This window comes from Bolinopsis microptera, chromosome 6 (genome assembly GCF_026151205.1).
Source record: "Bolinopsis microptera isolate Bmic1 chromosome 6, MBARI_Bmic_1.0, whole genome shotgun sequence".
Taxonomy (NCBI): Eukaryota; Metazoa; Ctenophora; class Tentaculata; order Lobata; family Bolinopsidae; genus Bolinopsis; species Bolinopsis microptera.
Window position 1 is genome coordinate 16623987 of NC_087077.1, and position 23795 is coordinate 16647781.

The 23795-nt window shown below is 39.2% G+C and overlaps 3 protein-coding genes and 1 non-coding gene across 4 annotated transcripts in view; 2 read left to right on the plus strand and 2 right to left on the minus strand.

The window, feature by feature from the left end:
* LOC134817140 (uncharacterized) overlaps positions 1–9563 on the plus strand; it is a 32218-nt gene extending 22655 nt beyond the window's left edge. Inside the window, exons 8-11 of the mRNA XM_063826262.1 lie at positions 3127–3291; positions 3608–3758; positions 8951–9007; positions 9179–9563. Of these exons, the coding sequence (XP_063682332.1) occupies positions 3127–3291; positions 3608–3758; positions 8951–9007; positions 9179–9329 (524 nt within the window). The 3' untranslated portion in view covers positions 9330–9563. The remainder of the gene's footprint in view (positions 1–3126; positions 3292–3607; positions 3759–8950; positions 9008–9178) is intronic.
* The window catches only part of LOC134817139 (forkhead box protein K1-like), a 63998-nt gene that overhangs the window by 15799 nt on the left and 24404 nt on the right, over positions 1–23795 (plus strand). The gene's annotated exons all lie outside the window — the stretch shown is intronic.
* Positions 7941–8059, minus strand: LOC134817680 (5S ribosomal RNA). The gene has a single exon (XR_010160554.1). It is a non-coding gene; the product is annotated as a 5S ribosomal RNA (ribosomal RNA).
* LOC134817141 (eukaryotic initiation factor 4A-I-like) lies at positions 9602–22620 on the minus strand. The gene is given in 12 exon segments (XM_063826263.1): positions 9602–9887; positions 10073–10152; positions 10621–10827; positions 10829–10849; positions 17083–17226; positions 17447–17563; positions 17722–17841; positions 21123–21271; positions 21601–21683; positions 21930–22009; positions 22321–22357; positions 22522–22620. Coding segments are annotated over 12 exon segments (1218 nt in total). The 5' UTR covers positions 22557–22620; the 3' UTR covers positions 9602–9742.

Consider the following 23795-nt stretch of genomic DNA (forward strand, 5'->3'; position numbering starts at 1 on the left):
GGAAAGAAGAGATGTTATCTTAGCTGTGGAAATGTAACTGCAGGAATAGGTTTTATACCGGAACATAACATCCCCACTGTCAATAAAATACAAGAGTACCGGATCACAAGCGGCGATGATCCAGATGGCGCTGCAAACCAGATGAGCTTTACTTCTGGTCCAGTTCGCTGGTCGGAGAGGGAATTTCAGCATCAACAGTTTGGAGGTAGTTAGAACTGCGATGAGATTGGCACCCACTGGAAACATTATACGCATAATGCAAGCAGTAGCATAGCACAGAGAGTCTCCTATCACCATGGAGTTGGCGATCAGAGAGATGGATCTAGGGAAGGCACGAACTAGGGAGGTTATGATGTCAGATGCGGCTATGTGCTGGATTACTGCGATTATTACTTGGTGAACTTTAAAAGCGTCCTTCTGGAAAGATGAGTAGAGGATGACAGTATCTCCAATGAGTGAAGACAGGAGAACGAAGATGTGATAAGCAGTCCACGAGTACCTCTCTGCATTATTGTGCATCCCGTATAGCGTGTAGTTACTTGTAGTGATCATTGGAAATTCGGGTCTTTCTTGCTTTCTCGTGTCATAGCTTGCTAGGTAGCAAGAGAGTGTAAAGGGTGTGCAGCAACAGAGCTTAATAAGAGTAGAGTAGTAGTAATAGAGTAGTAGAGAGCTGAGTAAGTATGTTTATTCAAACGTTCAAGAAGAGAGCTATTTTACTTCGTCCTCTATTTAAAATGACAAAAGAAGTGTCACAATATGTTGACATTGCAATTATGTTGAACATCACTTGTTACATACTGTCATTGAACCCGTATAATTACAATCTAGAGCAATTATAACACAAAAGTGACAGCTATAGGCACATAAGGGCTAATTTGAGTACAGATGCACATTTATATCATATGACTAGTGACATTTCACAAGTATCACCTTTTATTCTCAACAAAATGCTGAAAATGACTGTTAACTACACTAATACAACTACTACATAGCTTGACAATGTAACACTCAAATTGTAAAACTCCTCTTAAGTTACTAAAAAGGTAAATATGTGAAAATATAAGAAAACGACTACTACTATACAGTATACAGCTATAAAATGGGTATAGGACACTAGAGCGTAGGACACAAGGGCGGTAGACGCAAGAGCGGAGGACACGAGGGCGAATCACATGATTCATTTTAGAATGGACACGAAGGCGGAACAAAAACCGTCCTGAATGATGGTCGTTTTAACTGAGAGGATTGATGGTTTGAAATTGAGTGAACACAGTACACACCTCAGTGAAATTCGTCTACCCAAAGAAAATACCTGTTTTGGTACGTACTACCCCTGATCTAAACCCAGGTAACCGTAGCGTCAGCGACTGCGATATTTTGAAGGCCAAGTTTGTCACATGAACATCTCGGCAGTGTTTGATTGGTCTAAGCACGTTACCAAACGCCAAAATCTGCTGCTGAGTTGGCTGAGATATTTGAGAAAAATCTCTCAATTTTTGGCTCGTTTAAATCTGGGGGATTATTTGTCACATCACTATGTTTTGTTTCAAATTTACACGCGAGTAGATCCAATTCTTCGAGCTAAGTTTTACCTCAACCAGACTGTTGAGAACATCAAAAAACCCATTTGTCCATGTTAATGTGATTCATTTGATTCGCCCTCGTGTCCACCCTTTAAAGAAAGTAGCGCACTTGTGTCCTACGCCCTCGTGTCCGGTTCCCCTATAAAATATCTGAAGTAATAAATTAAACCGTACTGTAACTACTATAACAAACAGTAAAAGAAACAAAGCCTCTATCGTATTCGACACTAAAGTAAATATTTTACAATTAAAACTTGAATAAAAGATAAATAGACGTCAGTTAACATTTCACCACCTTTTATTCTCAACAAAATGATGAAAACGACCCTTCTTCGTTAGTTTCCCTAAAAATAACCATTACATGCGAAAATAACCATTACATCCTCTCAAATATGTAGTATAGTACATATCTAATATCTATTGTATATTACTAACTTACTTGAAGTAGATTGGTACATCTAACACGGTAAGTATAATTGTGGTGGCGATGATAAATGGTAAGAGACACATATCAAACTAACAAAAAGATAATGTGTGTCGACCGTTAAGCTTTTAAATGCATCTTAAATTGTCTCCTTTTATGTCAAAGAGTAGAGGAGTATTCAAGCAATGATGATAAATAAATAATATATTTCATATTAGTTCTTTATATAAATATCTATACTATAATTTAAACTTGACGAAATTTCCCCGGCAACGGGGACATAGAAGAAAAAACACCGAAAATCGACCTCAAAATGACCCTCTGGTGATGCCAAACCCAGCTCGCAAATGGAGTTGAAACCTCGCCATTTTTAGCAGGGTTGTAGAAAAAGGATAGGAATAGGCTATAGCATTCTTAGAATTTTGATTTAGGCTTTAGATTTTTTATAATTAACGTCAGAAGTGAGGTAAAATAACCGTTAGAATAATGTCGTTATTTTAGCAAAGGTTTACTGCGCTGTTGCGTAGCAACGTTAAAATGCACGTGCGCGAGCAAAAACATTTTAACTACGCGCGTTGTTATGCTGTATGCTACGTCATAATTTCAAAACTAGCTCACATTTACGCTCACGCTATGACTTATATTCATAACTTGGGTTGTGATTGGTATTTTTTGATGCGGTAAAAAGTATCGTTTTGGGAATCCGAATACTAACAACGCTGTCGCCATTGTTAGATAAATTCCATTATGTCTACAGTATAACAGAGCTATATGATGAAGAGAAATTAAAACATAACTGATTTTTAAAATTTCCTCGAACAAAGCTTTCGACTAGCGGGTTTCTAGTATAATATATTCTAACAGTTAGAATTTTGTCTTTACTGCTACACACCTATTCAGCCTACATAATAGTATATGGAATTGAGAAGAAACCTAAGATATTCATTATACTTCATGACTGAAAGATGATATAATACTGTATCAGAAAACTCTGGATTATCATAGTTCAGATATCCACTAACCACTTCAATCCTCAGAACTTTTACCTATGACTAATAGTAATCGTACCAAGCTGCATGTCAAACTTTTAAAAACCTTATTTAATGTAAATTTCAGGCCACGAAGGATGGTACCCTTACGACGTTTCCTGTAATCTGAACCGAGCATGGGACCACACAAGGATACATAAAGACTGCTACGACAAGGATGAGTACACATTTCTCCTCTACCTTAACCCTGAGTTCAAACCGGGACATCTGGGTGGTACGGTCTACTATGAACGTAAGTAATTAATTAGTTAATTAGTTAATTACTATGAACGTAATTAGTTTTCTATTATGAAGCCTGAAGGTGGCGTGACAGCTGTATCTACTAGGGGCTGCAACCACTGAGGGGTGCATGATCACTAATCATCGTATATAGTTCTTTTAATAAAATCTTTGAGCGTTTTGACTCCAGCTGCCTGTAAACAGCTGTATAATTTAAAACACCAATGCTATTTAGTCGTCAGGTGACTACATAGACCTGACAAATAATTAATAGTTCTTATTTCTAGATTTAAGGAACTAACTTTACAATTGAAACTTTCATTTTACAGACGAAGATTTATCCAACATTGTGATGTCAGTACAGAACAGATACGGACGTGTAGCACTATTCCACTGCGAGATAAAACATGCCGGACGACCACCACACGCTTATCTTACTAACGCACGATATTCGTTCGCTGTAAAGGTTGCTAGGACCAAGTGAGTGAATCATGAACTAGATTTTCGCTAGCTGCCACATTTTGACTTAAGTCGCGACATCCTACATGAAGTGGCTATTTGAGGCTAAAATTGGGCACTCTAGGCCGCATGTTTGATGGAAGGCGCACTACAAATTTTCTTGAACACAAAGCGCACAGTTGGCCGCGCGATCGATCACGGCTGTTCAGAACGTCGATTTCTGCGATTCTAATTAGACAGGATTACACTAGGATTTATCCTAGCGCGCCCGAGATCTCTCGGATTTTATCAATCCTAACGCCGATCCAGTCCCCCCAGGATACCTCCGATGAATTCCTATCGCCGAGCGGCGATAGGATGTGTAAGTTCCGAGAGGCGATAGGATTTGCTCTCGGACCCGATAGGAAATTAAAACCCTATCGGATCCGAGCGCTAATCCTAGCGGAGATAGGATTTAACAATTCCGAGTGCCGATAGGATTTGCTCTCGGACCCGATAGGATACTCAAATCCTATAGGATCCGAGAGCAAATCCGAGAGGCGATCAAATTTCAAATATCAGGACCGATATAATTGGAAGACGACGCATATCTAACTGTAGGTTGAAACTTCATGCTTTCTGTCAGTTAACTTCAGGATCATATCATCGCTTTATCTTAAGTTGATCCACGGTTGCCTGCAGGTTACAACAACATGGAGGTTGTTTAGGTTAAATTAAGTAGATAAATGATAACTTGAAGCTAACTTGTAGTTCTCTATAAGAGTTAACTCTAGGATACCTTGTAGTACTCTTCAAGTTAAGTTCAGGATACCTTGTAGTACTCTTCAAGTTAACTTCAGGATACCTTATAGTACCCTTCAAGTTAACTTCAGAATACCTTGTAGTACTCTTCAAGTTAACTTCAGGTTACCTTGTAGTACTTTTTGAGTTAACTCCAGGATACCTTGTAGTACTCTTCAAGTTAAGTTCAGGATACCTTGTAGTACTCTTCAAGTTAACTTCAGGATATAACCTTGTAGTACTTTTTGAGTTAACTCTAGGATACCTTGTAGTACTCTTCAAGTCAACTTCAGGATAACTTGTAGTACTCTTCAAGTTAACTTCAGGATACCTTGTAGTACTCTTCAAGCTAAGTTCAGGATACCTTGTAGTACTCATCAAGTTAACTTCAGGTTACCTTGTAGTACTCTTCAAGTTAAGTTCAGGATACCTTGTAGTACTCTTCAAGTTAACTTCAGGATAACTTGTAGTACTCTTCAAGTTAACTCTAGGATACCTTGTAGTACTCTTCAAGTCAACTTCAGGATAACTTGTAGTACTCTTCAAGTTAACTTCAGGATACCTTGTAGTACTCTTCATTCTTCAAGTTAAGTTCAGGATACCTTGTAGTACTCTTCAAGTTAAGTTCAGGATACCTTGTAGTACTCTTCAAGTTAACTTCAGGATATAACCTTGTAGTACTTTTTGAGTTAAATCCAGGATACTTTGTAGTACTCTTCAAGTTAACTTCAGGTTACCTTGTAGTACTCTTCAAGTCAACTTCAGGATATAACCTTGTAGTACTTTTTGAGTTAACTTCAGGATACCTTGTAGTACTCTTCAAGTCAACTTCAGGATATAACCTTGTAGTACTCTTCAAGTTAACTCCAGGATACCTTGTAGTACTCTTCAAGTCAACTTCAGGATATAACCTTGTAGTACTTTTTGAGTTAAATCCAGGATACTTTGGGGGGGGGGTGTAACCCAAAAAAACCCAACTCCTACCCAAGAAAAGGTAATACTGGGATTGGGTTTTTTTGGGTTTTTTTGGGTTTTTTAAACAAAATTTAAACAAAATTCTAGCCATTTCATTAATTGTATTGAATGTGAATTATTTCCCACTGAGTCTTACCTACGTGTTGTTCTCATGTCTTAACTTAATAGATAGTTTACATAGTATATAAGTGTGTTTATATTGATAGTATGTTATCACGATAGCAAACAGGATGTCTCGTTCATCGAGATATAATCCATATGAATGCACAAAGTGGAAATGTGCCAAACGTGGCAAATGTTTTCTCCTGTCATGAAAGGAGGCTATGACGAAGGTCAAGGGCAAGTCAAAGCACATGACTTAAATTACTTGACTTAAGGCGGCTTCAGAGTCCGAGTCTCGATGATGTGTCTCCAAAGCTTTCTGTCCGCCATAAGCTCCTTAATCTCCCCAGTGTTCTTGAGTCCAGTGTCACTTATTAGGTTATAGACGAAGGTTAGCGGTGGTCTACCCCTCCCTAGGTTCCCAAAGGAGAAGTTGGTGTGCTGCCAGGTCATCATGTCGCTGGATGTGCCCAGCCAACCTCATTCCTCTGGCCTGTATCTTCGAAATAACTCTTGGGAGTGATCCAAAGACCTCCTTGTTGGTGCGATGTCCTCTCCAGTCCACGTTTAGGGCCATCCGAAGCATTCTACTGTAACATCCGTCTATTCTTTTCTTCAAAGATTCTGTTATTGTCCACGTTTTCGTTCCATACAGGAAGATTGATTCAACCGTAGCTTGAACAAACGGATCTTTAAATCTCGGCGCAAATTGGACCTCCATATAGCCTACATTTTGTGGTAGGCAGCCCATGCCTTGGCATTGCGTAACCTAAAGTCGTGCTCCGTTGTACTAAAATCCTCAACTTCTTCTAAGGCATGTCCGTCCTTAGAAATTATTGTGTGTGGCTCCTCTCCTACTAAATTAACTGTAAGATGCTTGGTTTTAGACAAAAAAGATTTCATGTCTCCTCATCAGATGAGGCTTCTGTAGGACTGTAGCATGTGATGACAGTGAGCATGGGCTTTCCATTAAGAGACATGGTGAGGATCCTTGCGCTGTAAGATTTTATAACTTTATAAGACTTATAGCCTCATATGCGCTGCTGTCCTCGTCAAGATGATTCCTACTCTCCCATTAGAAGCGCCAGCTGCGTTTCTCCACGCAGATGATATCACTGGATGAATCCCTTTGTTCATCTTTTCTATTCTGGTATTCTCAGCAATCAGCATGCACTACCCGATGTTCGATTCTTGCAGGCCAAGGATGTGCAGCTTGCTTCGAGAAAATAGTTCTGCAAGTTCGATGCGTTTGTGCTGTTCTCTGGCTGTTCTTATGTTAAATGTGCTAACCTTAGCAGTCCTTTTACATGATACAATACAATTGATGTTCATATTTTTTTGATGTTTTCTTGTTTGACTTTCTGTAGAAATAGGTTGTCGTGATGTGGAGACCGAGTCATCAGCTTCTGTAATAGCAGCGTAATTACCCCGGCAACCACTTCCACTAGAAAAATAAAGGGCTTTAACCCTTAAGCTGTTGATAAACTTCATCTTGACTTTTCAGTTGGCTCACAATCCTGTGCAGTCCCTTGTAGTACTTTTTGAGTTAAATCCAGGATACTTTGTAGTACTCTTCAAGCTAAATTCAGGATACCTTGTAGTACTCTTCAAGTTAACTTCAGGTTACCTTGTAGTACTCTTCAAGTTAAGTTCAGGATACCTTGTAGTACTCTTCAAGTTAACTTCAGGATAACTTGTAGTACTCTTCAAGTTAACTCTAGGATACCTTGTAGTACTCTTCAAGTCAACTTCAGGATAACTTGTAGTACTCTTCAAGTTAACTTCAGGATACCTTGTAGTACTCTTCATTCTTCAAGTTAAGTTCAGGATACCTTGTAGTACTCTTCAAGTTAACTTCAGGATACCTTGTAGTACTCTTCAAGTTAACTTCAGGATACCTTGTAGTACTCTTCAAGTTAACTTCAGGATACCTTATAGTACCCTTCAAGTTAACTTCAGGATACCTTGTAGTACTCTTCAAGTTAACTTCAGGATAACTTGTAGTAATTTTTGAGTTAACTCTAGGATACCTTGTAGTACCCTTCAAGTTAACTTCAGGATACCTTGTAGTACTCTTCAAGTTAACTTAAGAATATATTCTAATCAATTTTGAGCAGATAAGAATGTTTCAGATAGATCTTAGAATGAAACAACAAAGCCCTTTCAGACAAAACTTTGTAGCTATTCTAAGCCATGTTATTCTGACATTTGGAAACATTTCCTTGCGTTTGAACATAGACTATATTGCTAAGGATAAAATGCTATTCTTAATAACCACTGCAATTCTGAAAAAGCCATTCACAATTTCTTCTGTTCAGTAAAACAATTCTTCGGAAATATAACAAAAGGATACGGCACCGAGAATTCCCAGGCGGTCACCCATCCAGGTACTAACCCGGCCTGCAGTTGCTTAACTTCCCAGATCGAACGAGATGGGGTGTATTCAACCGAGTATGGCCGTATCTAATGATGATGAATTTTGCTTCTCTATATTTTCTCATTAATTTTACGGAAGAATGAAAACATACTAAAAGTTAATATTTTAAATTTTTTTTTCATGTTTTCGATCTCGATGGAATTTTATTTGAGTTCGGAAACGCGCAACACGCATTTTATCTCCCGGAAATGATAAATCCGAGAGCACACCTCTCGGAAACGTAAAATCCTAGAGCTAGGCTCTCGGATTTTTTTATCCTATCGCCTCTCAAAAATAAAATCCGAGCGCCTAGCGATCAGGAGCGATCGGACGACGATCTGAAATGCGATCGGATCGCCCTAGGACAGCGAACGTCGTCCAACCAGGAATGGCGTAATCCTATCGGATTAGAATCCACGCTAGAACAGCCGTGCGATCGATGTGCGCATGCTGAATGGTATATATATATAGCGTTCATATATACTGCATTTAAATCTGATATTTAACTTTTCAACTAGCTATATATCTCCCTAGTAATTGAACATGCAGTATGACTAAGCACATACAATTATCAAGCTAGGTTGTCTACTTTCTTCAAACTCAGATGACATGACAATGTATCCAATTAATATCGTATAAATTTCAGTGTCGTTCCGCCAAAAATTAGCCCTTCAAATCAAAATAAATCGGTCTGCAGCAGGTTTCCTCGAGGGGCCATGAGCCATCTACTTAGGACGTCCGGCAAATAGGGAGGGGGTGGTTTTGGAATTTCGGACAAATCCGGGCAGGGGGAGGGGGGTGGTTTCTGAAAATCCGGACGTCTGGAAATTTTGGCAGAATTTACGAAAACGTCCCATTTATTTCAACTCTTTGATGGCCCCGGCCCCAACCATTTGATACGGAAATTGCTAGATACTATCTATGATATTCCATTATTTAGGCTAGAAGCTGTTCAACGTGAGATGCAACAGAGTCTGTGGAATGATTTAGATGACGAGTGAGTGATTAGTTTTACATCATTTTAACATGAGGTTAACGAATTTCTCTTTTAGAGGCAATTTCAAACTTGATCAATAGTAATGTCATATGTGATCAATAATAGATGATAATAAGCAGCGATCGGATCTTATTAATTATGAACACACCACGTGACTGACTAATATTGCAGGGATAAGCCGGAGGAGATGACTAAATTGACTGAGGAAGTGGGATCCGATCCGGATCTACTCGAGAATAAGTTTGTAGATTATTTTGAAGAAGAATTGGACAATAGGTTAAATGATTTAGAAACAGCTTTGAAAACGGCTGGTGGCAGCTAATTTTTTAATCCAAGACTCAGGTTAATATTGTTTCTTATTTTCAGAAATTAATTGATTTTTATTTTGCAATACTGAAGAATTTTGTGTTTGTTGGTTTTCCTGTATTGATTAAGACCGTCCAGGAAAGGGTTTGTTGGTTAATTTCCTGGACAGTGAACGGTATCTTATGTAAATTATTGAATTTTAATCCAATTTGCAAGTCTTTAATATTTATTCACAATATGACTTCGTTTAAAAGGTTGGTTTAAATGAATAACAAGCAAAAAAATGTATTAGGATCGAATATAATCAAATAGATCAAAACAGTAGGTCTGGGTAAAATACAAGAAGTAAAGAAAACGACGTCCCCGTCCCCGGCTTGTCACGCGGCCCAGCCAAACGGCACGTGACCTCAATTTGCTGACCAATGTCATTTAAATTAAGTCGGCGATGTTCATGGGCATCTCCTCAATCTGCGTATTGTAGTAGTTCTCGATGTCTTTCATAATACGCTCAGTATCAGTGGTCACAAAGTTGATCGCAACTCCCTTACGACCAAAACGACCAGATCGTCCGATTCTGAGATGGAAATATGTTACACTTCCTTAATCCTTTTATTCCCAAATTTCCTCCATCAATGAGAATTTGAAGTCATGTGGCTCACTGAGTTTAAATCTAACAGTAGCTCCAAGGATCGAACACCAAAGTGATGCTATACCAAAATTATTTTTAATAAGGGATGAATTTAGTCTTTAAAATCTCACCTGTGGATGTAGTTTTCTCTGTTTTTGGGAAGATCAAAGTTAATTACGAGGGAGACTTGCTGTACGTCAATACCTCGAGCCTGAAATTATGATTGTGTGAATGTACTTGTTATATCTTTGTAAGTGTTGCTTTTCAGCTATAGTACTTACTTTTGAGTAAATCCGGCTGGAATAGCATTCAGAGAAAGGTATCATGCAGGTTCTTCATCATATCGTCGACTACAGTTCTATAGTGTATAGATGATGTCGGGTGGGATATACCCCCTCGGAATCATTTTAAAGAAGCATCCGAGAAAAATTTTGAGACTGTAGCGTTGGTTGTTGGTGAACTTCTGTTGGCAAAAGATTCAGTAACTTTGTGGTATTTAAACCAAATGAGTTCTCACAATGAGTTGAAATGAACTTCTGAGCTTCGTTATTTATCACTGCTTCTCAGGCAGATATGAATAGCTGAGATTAAATACAAAAACTTAAACGAGAGAAGAAAAAAGGCCTATGACAGGCTGATGATCTAAGACACAAATGCCACACTCCAGGTATGTACATACCAGCAGATCTGTGGTGATGAGAACACGAGAGGAGCCAGTCCTGAATTCTCTCATGATACAATCACGAGTCTTCTGGTCCATATCACCGTGCATGGCAGACACAGTGAAAGTTTTCTCTCGCAAATGTCTTGTCAGGTCGTCCACACGTCGCCGAGTATTACAGAAGATGACAGCTTGGGTGATTGAGATGGCTTCGTACAGATCAGCACAGGGTCTCGTACTTCCAGGCCTGAAAATGAAGAAATGTTATTAGGGTATTAAATATTATTATGGGATTGTTGTAGGGCGGGCGTTTTAAATCCGATGACAAGTATTAGTGTCTATCAACCACACGTTTAAAGTGGTTCAACATGTACATTCCGATATACACGTAAAATGTACATATGTGCGCGGCGCCCTCTGGCGCGTCGTAAAATAGCAAGTCAAATGCTTAAATGTTGTGCTTGCCGCGAAATCGTACCCAAATATTGCTAGTTGTTCAAGATGTTTCGCGCTCTATTGCATAACCGACCGGGGCATCAACCCATAAAAATCCAGTCTTCAACGATTTGACTATTTTCTAGAACAGGAAACAATTCTACCGGTTATTATACACCGATACATCCACTAGAATACATCCGCGATTGTCAAGAACATTGGTTCACCGAAATTCATTCCCAAAAGAACGCGGATGTGTAGCGGCTTATCGTAATGATGACGTTATTATACACTTGATTTGTTTCTAAGGTCATGTCATGTTGGAGTATCTCATAATATTAGGTCATAGAATTAGATTAACTTCGAAATCCTCGAGAACTATAGTAGAGTTTATTACGTCATTGATGCATCGAAAATAAAGCATAATTATGCAGACAAACTATTTCATGAGCTTGATATGAAGATGAAATAGGAAGATTGCCAGCAATAACAGTGCGATATATTTGCTTGTGTACTCTTAACCGCGTTTAACAAATTTTCCGTGTGAGTGTGTCGTGTGAGACATTTTAAGAGATGAAATACAAGATAAGGTGGTGCGTCTCGAATTTCAGCGGCGTGTGTGGGTTTAAGTACAATTATCATACCTCAACATTTAACATAATTACTTCTCAAACACTCTCTTACACTCACATCATCATAGGCAATTGCTCTTTATTAAAACCATTAAACACAAGAAGAAATAAGGGAGAACAAAAGGATAGCTATAAAGGTTGTTGTCATTTCACTATATTTAGAAAGTTGAACAATGTAACTTGGTAATATTTTATGTAAAGCACATCTGTTGAACTAAACTGTCGGGTCGCTTTACTGACACGAATGTAGTGCCATGCCACACCTAAGTACAGTAACTGTTACAGGGGAGGGTTTACACATTGAGACTGTAAATTGTTGAGCGAGTTCAAAATTGGTAGGATCAGATATACCATCGTATCTGGCAGGGAAAGGAACGGGTTTTTTGTCAGATAGAGATTTAGGTTCATAATCTCATTGATCACCAAAGATCGTCTATTTTCTTCCTCTCGATCTTTCAGTAACTTCGCCCTTAGGCAAAACGAAATCAGATGACTTAACAGTGGCGTAACGTTGCCTGTTGGCGCCCCCCCCCCCCCCCCCCCCCCCCCCCCCCCCGGCTGAAAAAGCGCCCCCTCCCTTTTTGGCGGCCCTTGCTAAAATTGATATGCCGGTAAAATCTCTAAATAATTATGTTTCTAGAAACGCTCAGTTTTTCTAGTATCGTTTTTCTAGTATCCCCCCCCCCCCCCCCTCCCTAGCGGGGTCGGCGGGGCCCTTGGCCTTCGTTACGCCGCCACTGTGACTTAATTGTATTGTAAGTTGAATAAAATTTGCCGCTTCTTGGAGAGGTTGTGAAGTTTGCTTGTTGCAGTTTGAAAGGTGTAAGACTAGATTACCAAAGAAATGTTCACTTTTCATCAATACGAACTGTTTTATACACCTGTTTATCTAGAAAACGAAGTCTTTATCTTCAAAACTTTCATTGAATTGTGTCACGCGCCTGGCATTGTATCACGCCTGGCACTGTCATAACGAAAGCAAATAAATATACCTTATAAATCTACTCTGATCTTACATTTTAAGTGTGTAGTGGGTAGTTACAGTACGTGCTTACAGTACATCTAGGCTAATGAACCGAAAAGTTTAAATATGCAAAGTAGCCTTATTGTACAACCTGGTACATGGTGTTTTCAGTCCAACACCTCTCGGAGATGCCCCAGCTTAAATCAGTCTTAAAGGAGTTGGAACCGGACATTGAAGCACTATTAGGCCCAACACAAATCACGGTGGCATCGAAGAAAGGCTGCTCGATTGGTAACAGAGTACTGAGAAACAGTGCTATCTGCAGAACACCGGCAGAAAATAATTCAGAGTGGACTCAGAAATGCAATGCACCAAGATGCCGAACATGCAGGCATATGTGTAGGGCAGGGGAAGAATTTGTAGTTAATGGACAGAAGATAGTAGTTCCTATCAGATATAATTGTAAATCTAAAAATGTTATTTATGTGGCCCAATGTAAGCTTTGTAATCTTATAAAGGAAGAAGGTTATGAGATAGTTGTAGAAGACACTTATTTCGGGCAAACAATGCAAAACTTTCATAAACGTGTCAATGGACACAGAGCCTGTTTTAAAGTAGAGGATCGTAATAAATCAGCCCTTTCGATTCATGCCTATGAACATCACAGAGACATTTTTACTATTGACAACTATAAATTTGCCATTTTGAAAGAATGTAACCCCAGGGGATTAAATAGGGAGGAATTTAGGTATATTGAGAAGTATAGAACTAATTGCTTGGGTTTAAATAGATGCAAAGTTGAAAGATAAGGTTCTTAGTTTTTATTTCTTCTTTTTTGAAGCTTCATTTTTGAAGCTATATTTTTGTGTAGTTCATCTCCATTTACCTTGTGTATTTTATTTAGGTTATTTGATTCTCGATTGTTTGAGGCATTTTAGATCTTCGTATATATAGTACTAATAAATCTAACCAACTTAATCCCTTTGTAGCTAATGATGTAATTTAACGAAGTATACACTACATTTGCGTGTTTCACTGTCTAGCCCACCAACCATAAGCTGGTACTGGATTAGCTCACTTGTCAGTTCAGTGTGGATACTACAACAGCTGTAATCAGCGAACACTACTGCACAACATACATTACTGATTTGGCCTTCTTCAAGGCTGAAGTAGATATGAAAGTGTAAGTGGAGTAATGTTCGATGCCTGGTGCACCCTCTTCTCTTGTATTGTGTTGAAATGTCATCCTCTACTGACGAAATATTATACTCTGAACGTCCTTTTCTTGCTTAACGTCATTATTAGACTAATTTCGAGTACATGTCAGCCTTCAAAATCCATTTATCTTGTTTGTGAATATTGAGCATGAACTATAACTGGATAAGCAGGTCCAGAGGCTTTTTGTCCTCTTCCAGATATTATCTTGACTGAAGAATGTCAATATTTCAGAATGTCCCCTCTACAGTGTACGGACGAGGGGGGGAAGGAGGCATTAGAATAGTTCACTGTTCACATTACTGATTACTCTCTGGCATGGTGAACAGGGTGGTAAATTAGGAACAAAGATCTGGTGGACAGGTGTTTTCTAAGAGAAGGAGAAAGCTCCGTTATCGGGTAATAACTTAATTGAAGTTAATTAGGCAATTATGTTAAAATCGGAAATATCACATTCAAAGCAGTATTTGTGACTAGTAAGATATTTCCGCCGACATTTCTCTATGTATAGTATTACAATGTTTCTTGAAGAGATCGGAGTCATGAGTGAAGAATGTTCCAGAACGTAGCCGGGTCCTGACTATTTATGCCTTCTTGATCTTTCTAGCCTTCAACAAAATGATGGTGCACCATAATAATGAATGAAAATTGTTTCTTTACATTTCATTTGGGTACATATGTCTTGAATATTTTTGCTAAATTAAGCGATGAATCCAAAATGAATGCTAAAGTTTAAGCATCTATTAGCTTGGTACTTTAAGTTTTTCAAGGAATTCCCCGAATAACGATTAGAGTTGGCATGCTTTACGTCAAAATGTACACTACATCCCATATAATGGAAGTAATAAGAATGGATCGCATGTTTAACATTTAATCAAGTTTGTGAAAGTTCGTGACGTGAGAATAGAGTGAACTGCATAAACTTCCGCTTGGAAGACATAGTGACGTCATAACGTCATAAACAGGAGCCACTGTTTAGCGTGGTAAACATAATGCTGAGTGGTGCGCAGTTACAGGTTTAAGAGGCTAAAGAGGTTACAGGTTAACATAGAGAGGTTAAGTATGTGTTTCGGGGAATTTAAATCACTACTATTATAGTGGGAGGTCGAATAAAACATAAAAAACATAAAAAATGAGCTTTGCCCAGAGGTTTGGATCGACCACTGCACCGTAACTCTTTATTCGACCGCGACCTATATTATTAAAGCAGTTTATTACTGATCAGAGTTACAAACAACACTACTTAAGATCTAATTTACATATTCCTTGATTTGAACTTGATTGAGAACTACTCATTGTCGACTAGTGATGATATGAGTGTATACATATTCGATCGGGCTAGGTCGATCAAGGATGTGTATTTTATGATGTAGGTTATCAAATTGACCAGCTTCTAAGATGTATGATTACATTCTAATTCCACCGATCACTGTTTACATGCAGTGCTTAGACAAACCCACAGAAAATCAAAGATGTGGTCATGCCTTATTTTAAACCCATTTATAAGGTATTGGGGTATTAGACGATGAAGATGATGTTATGTCAAACGTGTATCGATTATCGAATGATGCGAAACATGGGTCAGTAAATCAAGTTCCAAAAAAAAAGTTAAAAAAAGAAAATATTTGAGGCCAGTGTTCAGCAGAATCCAGCGATGATAATATAAGGGCATCAGGCATCAAACACTGACATTTTTCGTACCTACTGGAAGGCCAAACTTGTAGACCAAAACTTGTAGACCAAAACTTGAAAGCCAAAACTTGAAAGGCCAAACTTGAGGGCCAAAACTTGTACTGTAGAGTGTAGTGTATGCTGAATGTTTACTACAGAATTAGCAGTTAACTACACTGCGTATTGACCACCATGACCATTTCGTGTCTTTAAGTTTGTCTACCTATAAACATTAATCATGTTAATGCATTACTGGAATGACCGGAAAACCGTTCTTAGGATACCCCTTCTGTAAATATACATAGTCATTAGTCCTGTACTGTAAACTATAAACTTAGTACTACTATACAGTATATACATATTTATCCCTTCGAACGTGAGACCAGGGAAGACTCAATCTTTAATATCATTATTTATTTATTTACATTTCAATATTTTTATCGATATCAACGTACGTCACGATCATCTGCATCCTCCAATATAATGAAAGTTTTCAGAATGTTACCTCACATAAACACTGGACAGTCAAAAGCACATTTTAACAACTTTTTAAGCTTGACACTGAGCTCAGGAATAAAAAAAGAGAGATAAAAGCTAGTAACATTTTCCCAACCAATAAGATCGACAAAATCTCAATTCTCAATGTGGTGTCACCTAAACGCTAGTTTAAGCAGTTGATTTACTGACTGTCACAATAGGAAGCGATCTCTTAGAAACCGTTGCTTATGTGAAAGAGGGGGTAATTCTTATAGAATATATATTCTTCTTCCCTTATATTAACAGGAAATTTTAAAGGTTAAACAATAAAGAGGGGGGTATTTTAACCGTTTAGTGTTGAGGAGTCTAGTTAGAAGAAGATAGGTGAAACTTCAGGAAAATTTTGGTCATTCCGTTTTGAAATTGAAAACTGAACGCAACAAAACAAAAAAGCGATTTAATGACATCTGTGTGTTGCACAATTTGTTCGGTATCTGTATTTCAGAATGGTGACTATAATCTAGAGTTCTTGGAGTTATTTGCATAATGACCAATAATTGCCGCCTTTTCGTATATTCACAAAAAGAGATTCCTTGTTATTTGGTGAATGGTGACTGTAGTTTTCAAGCAATAATGTAGCAGATTTTAAGGTATCTTTATGGGTATTGGGTATATAATATATATTTTTCCATGATTTCTCTGAAATAGCAAAGAACACCAAAAGCATCTCATTAGTGTGCTGATACATCATTGAAGTTAGGGAGCTTTTGCTGATCGATCCCATCGTCATTAATAACACGTTATTGCCGGGCGGGGCATTTGTTGGTTTTCTAAAGAAACGCCCCAACGTGTCCCAGCGTCATTACCATTGTGGACACCTTACCTTTATTAGGGGCAAGGAGAATATTTCAGCGAGTAATGGATTGCAACACAGTGCAATGCACTCTGGAGTTTCTGATGCTGCTTTTAAACTTTGACACAACACGATCTAGCACGGATAATATACTGGGCACGATTGCAAAATCCTAATCGGCGATACTGAAGGTAAATAGAGCATAAGTTAATATATGATAATAAAATACAAACCTCTTTCTCGACGTTGACGAAGAACTGTTTAATACCCTCAAGAGTCAGCTCATCTTTCTTAACGAGAATTTCTACGGGATCCCTCATGAACTTCTTGGTGACCTCCAACACATCGCTGGGCATGGTAGCGGACAGTAGGATAGCCTGGGGGAGAAAGTGGTGAGGTCTCGGCAGCAAAAACAGGGTTTTACTTCTCGGTTGGATAAATTTGGGAGATTCTTGAGGCGGTTGTGTAGGACGTTCGACACTGATGATTCCTCAAACACATTGGTCGAAGGTAGAATAAGGGATACTTCTTGCCACCCCCCCCCCCCCCCCCCCCCCACTTCTGCATTAAAACAGAGACATGCTTTATATGACAAACCTGTGTGTCGCTGTTCATGTTCCTGAAGATCTCGTAGATCTGGTCCTTGAACCCTCGGTTCAACATCTCATCAGCCTCGTCCAGTACAAACATCTTGATACTCTTCGTCTTCAAGTTCTGAAGAGGAAGTTGTTTAAATGCCACAACATACAATAACATTGGAAATGAGAATTAGTGTAGTAGACGAAAACTAAGTGAAATTTATAACCAAATCGGTATCTTCAAATGTACGAGAGGAACTATCACAAATGTTCAATGAAGGAATGCATTGTTACCTTTCGCTCGATCATGTCTTTTACTCGGCCGGGGGTACCGACGACGATGTGAGGCCTGTTATCCAACCTCTTCATGTCGACAGCAATGGCAGTGCCACCAATACACGCGTGACAGTCAACCTTAAATGATTAATTGAATGTTACACCGTATACATATTACATAGGTAATAGAAGTAAACAATGTTGGAAGTGCACAGTGGGCTACCATGCTAGCATAGGCCTAAAATCGACTTTCTTAAATTTCTTTGAAAATAAGCTTTCCTTATTGTAAAACGCTAGCCCGATTTCATGCAAAAAACCGTAATTAAAAACTTTGCAAGATGCCAAAATGGCGTCGCGTGAAAAAATAGCATTTTTCACTGTCAAGAAATTTTGCCTTTTTTAGCCAAAAATTGCCTAATATTTATTATTTTGGGCTAAAATACTTGATCAAGGCAGTTTTTAATAATTGAAATACAGTATAGTACTTAAGAATACTCAGCCATCTAAAAAAACTGTGTGACTTTAACATTTTCACCTGATTTTTGACCGCGCCTTTTTTATGGCGTGTATTTTAGACAATTTTTGGGGTATTTAACGACAGAAATCGTTGTTGGTTTGCAATAGTTCGGTATAATGCATGGTATCATCAGAAAGCTTAGACAATTCCCTATCAGATGCAATAAGAATCACTTTGGGCAGTTTTGGGCAACTCTGTTTACAAAATTAAGAAACTCAAAAATTGGGTAAAATTTGCTGCATTTTTAGATAATTTATGAGCTCAATTTTGCTATTAAATTGACAAAGTTACCGACCACTTATCCTCAGGTAGTTACACCCTCTTAACGAAAGACCCCACTCAATCCGTTACCACTAAACTACAGAAAGTCCTCAAGAAACTACACACCGACAAGAAGATCACGACCGACCTATACCACAAGATGCGCAACCTACATCCTAGATGGCCTCAACTTTACGGACAACCTAAGATACACAAACCCGGCGCACCTATCCGTCCCGTAGTCAGCTTCTACAACACCCCCCTCCAAGCCCTCCACAAAGTCCTCGCATCTTTCCTCAAACCCCTAGCCCAGAACCCCTTACGCCTCAAAGACTCTTCCGACTTCAAACATCGCTTCGACTCCTCTCTCAATCCCTCCTTCCACTACCACGCCTCCTTAGACGTCCAATCCTTGTACACCTCCTGTGACATGCGCCTAGCCCTCAAAACTGTCATCTCCTCCTTTGAACAGAACCCCTCTCGTCTTCCCTCCAATGTCACCACAACCACCATAGGCTCCCTCATCAACTTTTGCCTTGACAACTCATACCTTGAATTCAACGGCTCCTTCTACTCCCAAGACGAAGGTGGTACAATGGGATCCCCCCTCATTGTTGAACTAGCTGAAATCCGCCTTGCTGAAATCGAGACCTTAGCTTTATCCTCATGTCCTGACCCTCCGGACACTTACTCCCATTTCGTTGACGACGGCCTTGGATCTTTCAGAGACAGAAACCACGCAGAATCCTTCCTTACATTCCTTAACTCCCTTACTGAAGACCTCAACTTTACCCAAGAACATCCCTCTACAGACGGAACTATACCCTTCCTTGACGTTCTCATCCACCCTGACAAATCCACATCAGTCTACAGAAAACCCACCCACACCAACCTCTACACCAAGTACTCCTCCTGCACCACCAACTCATCTAAGAACGCAGTTATCCGATCACTGACCAGAAGAGCCCACAACATCTGCTCACCCCAACACCTTGACGACGAACTCCAGACAGTACGACACGTTTGCCTCCAGAACGGCTTCCCTCCTCACCGCATCACCACCATCATGGACGAAGTACAACGGAAATTCACCAACCCCTCTCGCCACCAATCCCTAGCCTCATTCAACCGACAGACCCGTGAACATGCCCTTAGTGTTTCTCTTCCTTTCCATCCCTCCCTATCCAAACCCATCTCCAAGATACTCGGACAACACGACATCAAAGTCACCCACTCCTCTGCTACCTCCCTCCGCAACCTCCTCACCAAAACGAAGACCACACCCCCTACTCACCTCACTCCCAACACCATCTACGAAATTTCCTGCTCACAGTGCCCCTCCAAATACGCCGGACAGACCTACAGACCCTTGGTCCACCGCATGAAAGAACACGAACGATGTTACAGACTCAACAACGCCATCGACGAATCCACAGACAGAATCAAATCAGCCCCTGCACATCATGCCCTGACCACCGGCCACACCATCTCCTGGAACAACATCGAAGTCCTCAAATCCCTCACCTCACGCTCCCAACTTGACCTCACAGAACACGCAGCTATACAAATACGACAACCAGCTATGAACAGAACAGACCGCGCACCCAAATGTAGTTCCCTCTGGGACCCCATTCTTCCTAAAATTGCCAAATCCTTAAAGTCCAGACCATCTGGCATTTCCTTCTCAACCTCAACAGAAGACTAAATTTTTATTGACATTGTACTGTAATTTTCACTTTCCCACCCACACCTCCCCCACCCTCCATCCCTGACACCACTCAATCACATATAAGCATTGTCCACCACATCACATTCAGCTGACGACGATTAACACATGTTTATTGAAAGCTTCTACAAGTTAAATCATCGTATCTCTTATATGTTTTTAACCCAACTCCACTCAGTGACATATTTTAGTTATTCTCCATGTTTGTGGCATTTTTTGCACCCTAGACCAGATGCATATGGATGAAAAATCAAAATATCACAATTATTATAGTTAAAATTGATAAAAATCCAAAAAATCGTGATTTTAAACGAAATTTTTGAAAATAACAGGAACAATTTTGGTGTTTCAGAAAATTTTGGTCATATAAATGGGCAAAACTTTTGTTCTGATCAATATTTTTTCATAATTCAAAAAGATTTGAGTTCCTAAGATAGCTGTCCTTCGTTTACAGTTCATAAAAGAGCTTTAAAATTGATTAAACCTCTAAAAAACAACTTTTCCTGGGATCAGCCTCCTATTTTTGTACTACAAGATTGCTCAAAATCGGCCCAAAATTTTTTTTCTGAGACATTTTCGGCCCTGTAAATGATTGGAATCGTATTTTTGTACCCAAATTACCTTAGAAACAAAGTTAGGGGCATGTGTGATGGTCTAAAATACCCTATGCTAGCATGACCCCCACTCACAGCCCACTGTGAAGTGATGGAGAGTGGACCACTTCTTCTAATTGTTTTACTGAAGATAGCACGGAAGAGGTTTTGATCTATGTGGTTTCACATAATTCAATCAAGTAATGACTCAATAATCACGAGTTAAAGATTGAGAGGATACATAATTTGTGGTACCAATACTGCAGTTGTTCAATTTCGGGCACAAACCAGGTTAGCAACCAAAATCAGCTGTAAAACTTACCTCAAGGTAGTCTCCAAGAGCGATAACAACCTTCTGGATCTGTTGAGCCAATTCTCTTGTGGGAGCCAAGACCAAACCTTGAGTTTCCTTCACCTCAAAGTTGATCCTTTGCATAAGAGCAATTGCAAATGTTGCTGTCTTACCAGTACCTGGGAAGAAATTTATGAGGTTCAATGTTCAATTTTGCTACCTCTTCAAAATTGAATCAAACATTGATTGAAATAAATTTTCGTGCACATACAGAATGAATGGTTAATAATTTAATATATATGTAGACCAAGCTCTGTGCACGGGATGCTTCCTGGAAGAATCCAGTTCTTTTAGCGGGGCACCCTACCTTGAATAAGGTGAACTGAATAGTGAATAGATATGGCCCATTCAACTACACAAGTTTAACCGTTTATACGGTAAGCAATGTAGTACTTACAGTAATTATATAGGTTAATTGTATTTATATAAAATATAATTGTTATCTCACCAGACTGGGCTTGAGCAATAACATCGTGTCCTTGCACACAAGGAATAATAGCACGGGACTGGATTGCGGAGGGTCGTTCAAAACTGAAATTATAGTTCTATTAGGAACAGAAGTTTGGTTATATAAATATATGTAGTAAATATTTGGATAAAATTTAGTCGAAATTAAGAATAGCGACTACTAGCACTATAAATTGAACCAGAACATCGCTTTTTGTACATACACTTTAGATTGTGTTGTGAACAATTCTAATTCTAGTCAGGTTAGGCGATATTCGGTTAATGTGACATCTACGAAGAGCATTCTTTAGCAAAGTGAAGATTACTTACCCGTAGGCATAGATGCCTCGGAGGAGCATTTCGCGAAGTTTCATCGCATCGAAGTCATCAACAACCTCATCCCAGTTTCCCTGAAATAGTTGTAGGTTAGATGGGGTTACGTGATTAGAATATTTGGACCCCGTATTTGTTGTTATCGAAATCATTACCATTCAACATTCTATACACTGTTTAACTTTCACAATCTCATCTAGGTCCAAGGGAAGCTATAAGAACCCGTTTGGTAACCCATTAAAAAGTAAATAGATGACAATCGGAAATTAAGTTAGAATCAACTAGATCTAAGACACCCGGGATAGCGCATCGGCAACAAACATGCCACAAATATTTGTGTGTTCAAAGATAGAAAAACTTAAAACAGTAATATTAAGCTAATACTTACTGAGATGACTCCTTCCGGGTCCATCCCGTCGGAGTTACTGAAATGATAAGGAGTGAGGGTTTTGAGATATTGCAAGTACGAAAACTAATCGAAAGACTAAATCCATCCGGTTTTGAGCAAACTACTGGCGAACTAGGTAATGCAGACGAAGTGGGGAATGTAGGCAAAGTTTCAAGCATTCAAAAACAACGATAAACTTACGGCTGTTGGATATCTTGTTCTTCGTTATCTCCCATAGTTAGAGCAAATTCAAATTGTAAAGTTGTAAAGGTATGCCAATGACGTCAAACGATGAAATGCGTGCGGAGAGAAATTTGTGCCATAGCGCGGAAGTGCGCGGCGCCAGATAAATTATATAAACGAAATTAATCAAATTCATAAAATATAATATAGAAATTTATTTGGATTGAATTTAAGAAATTCAAAATTATTAGAGCGTTTAATCATTTATATCATCGAATCTAATAGTTAACTATCCTGATATCTTGAAACATATTTTAACAAGAAAAAGCATCATTGATCATATCCATTGCAATAATTAATAACAAATAATAAATGTAAAATGATGTGCGCAGCATATTTAATTCGCAAATTAATGTAAAAATAAAAATTGGTTCTAAGGAGTTATTATATGCCTAGACTTTTAGTAAATTAAATTGTGCTTAAGGCAGTTATTATATGATTAACAGTAAATTGGTAATATTATGTTGAAATTAAAGTTTATGTAAGATGGCCTGGGTTTGTAGCGCGATGCGTTACTGTGCCGCGCCGAGCTGCCATGAATTGACATCGTCAATTAAGCCTGGGTATAAAACAGTAGCAGTATTTTGTAATTTTAATTTTCCTGTTTGGCACCAATTGGTTCAGGTCTGGCAAACGCAAATACAAATAAAAATCCAATCGTTCCCGGGCCAGCAGCCAACTGTCTTGACGAATGATACTCGTCTAAATTTCTTCGAAGTTGCTTGCGCGCGCCGCTCTCTTCCCAAAATTTACTGGGCTGTTGTAGCGCGATGCACTACTGGGTCGCGCGCGCATCAAATAATGCTTCTCGCAACCGGTAGATCGGCGAGATGCACCACTGTGCCTCACCGAGCTGCGAAGGATTGACATCGTGAATCAAACTGGGCTGCAGTGGGCGGCTTGGAGGACTTTTGTCATACGTTGTATGACCCGCCGCGCACGAAGTGCGCGGCTCCCCCTGTAGCGTCGAAGACGCTACAGGGGTAGTAGTAGTAAAACGACCGTGGGGGTCGCAACGTGATACAAGAGGACTTCGCCGCTTCGACGCGCCGCGCAAACTATAATTCTTGCTTCGCGCATTCATTCGCGCATTCTTGCGTCGTCGATCGTTACTCTGCTTCGCAGAGCATGAGCAACGATCTCGATGGATTGACATCGTCAATCAATGGGCGGCACTCAGCTTAGCGCTGTCATTCTTAAAATTAAGGTGCACAAATCTGTACTAAGCACCA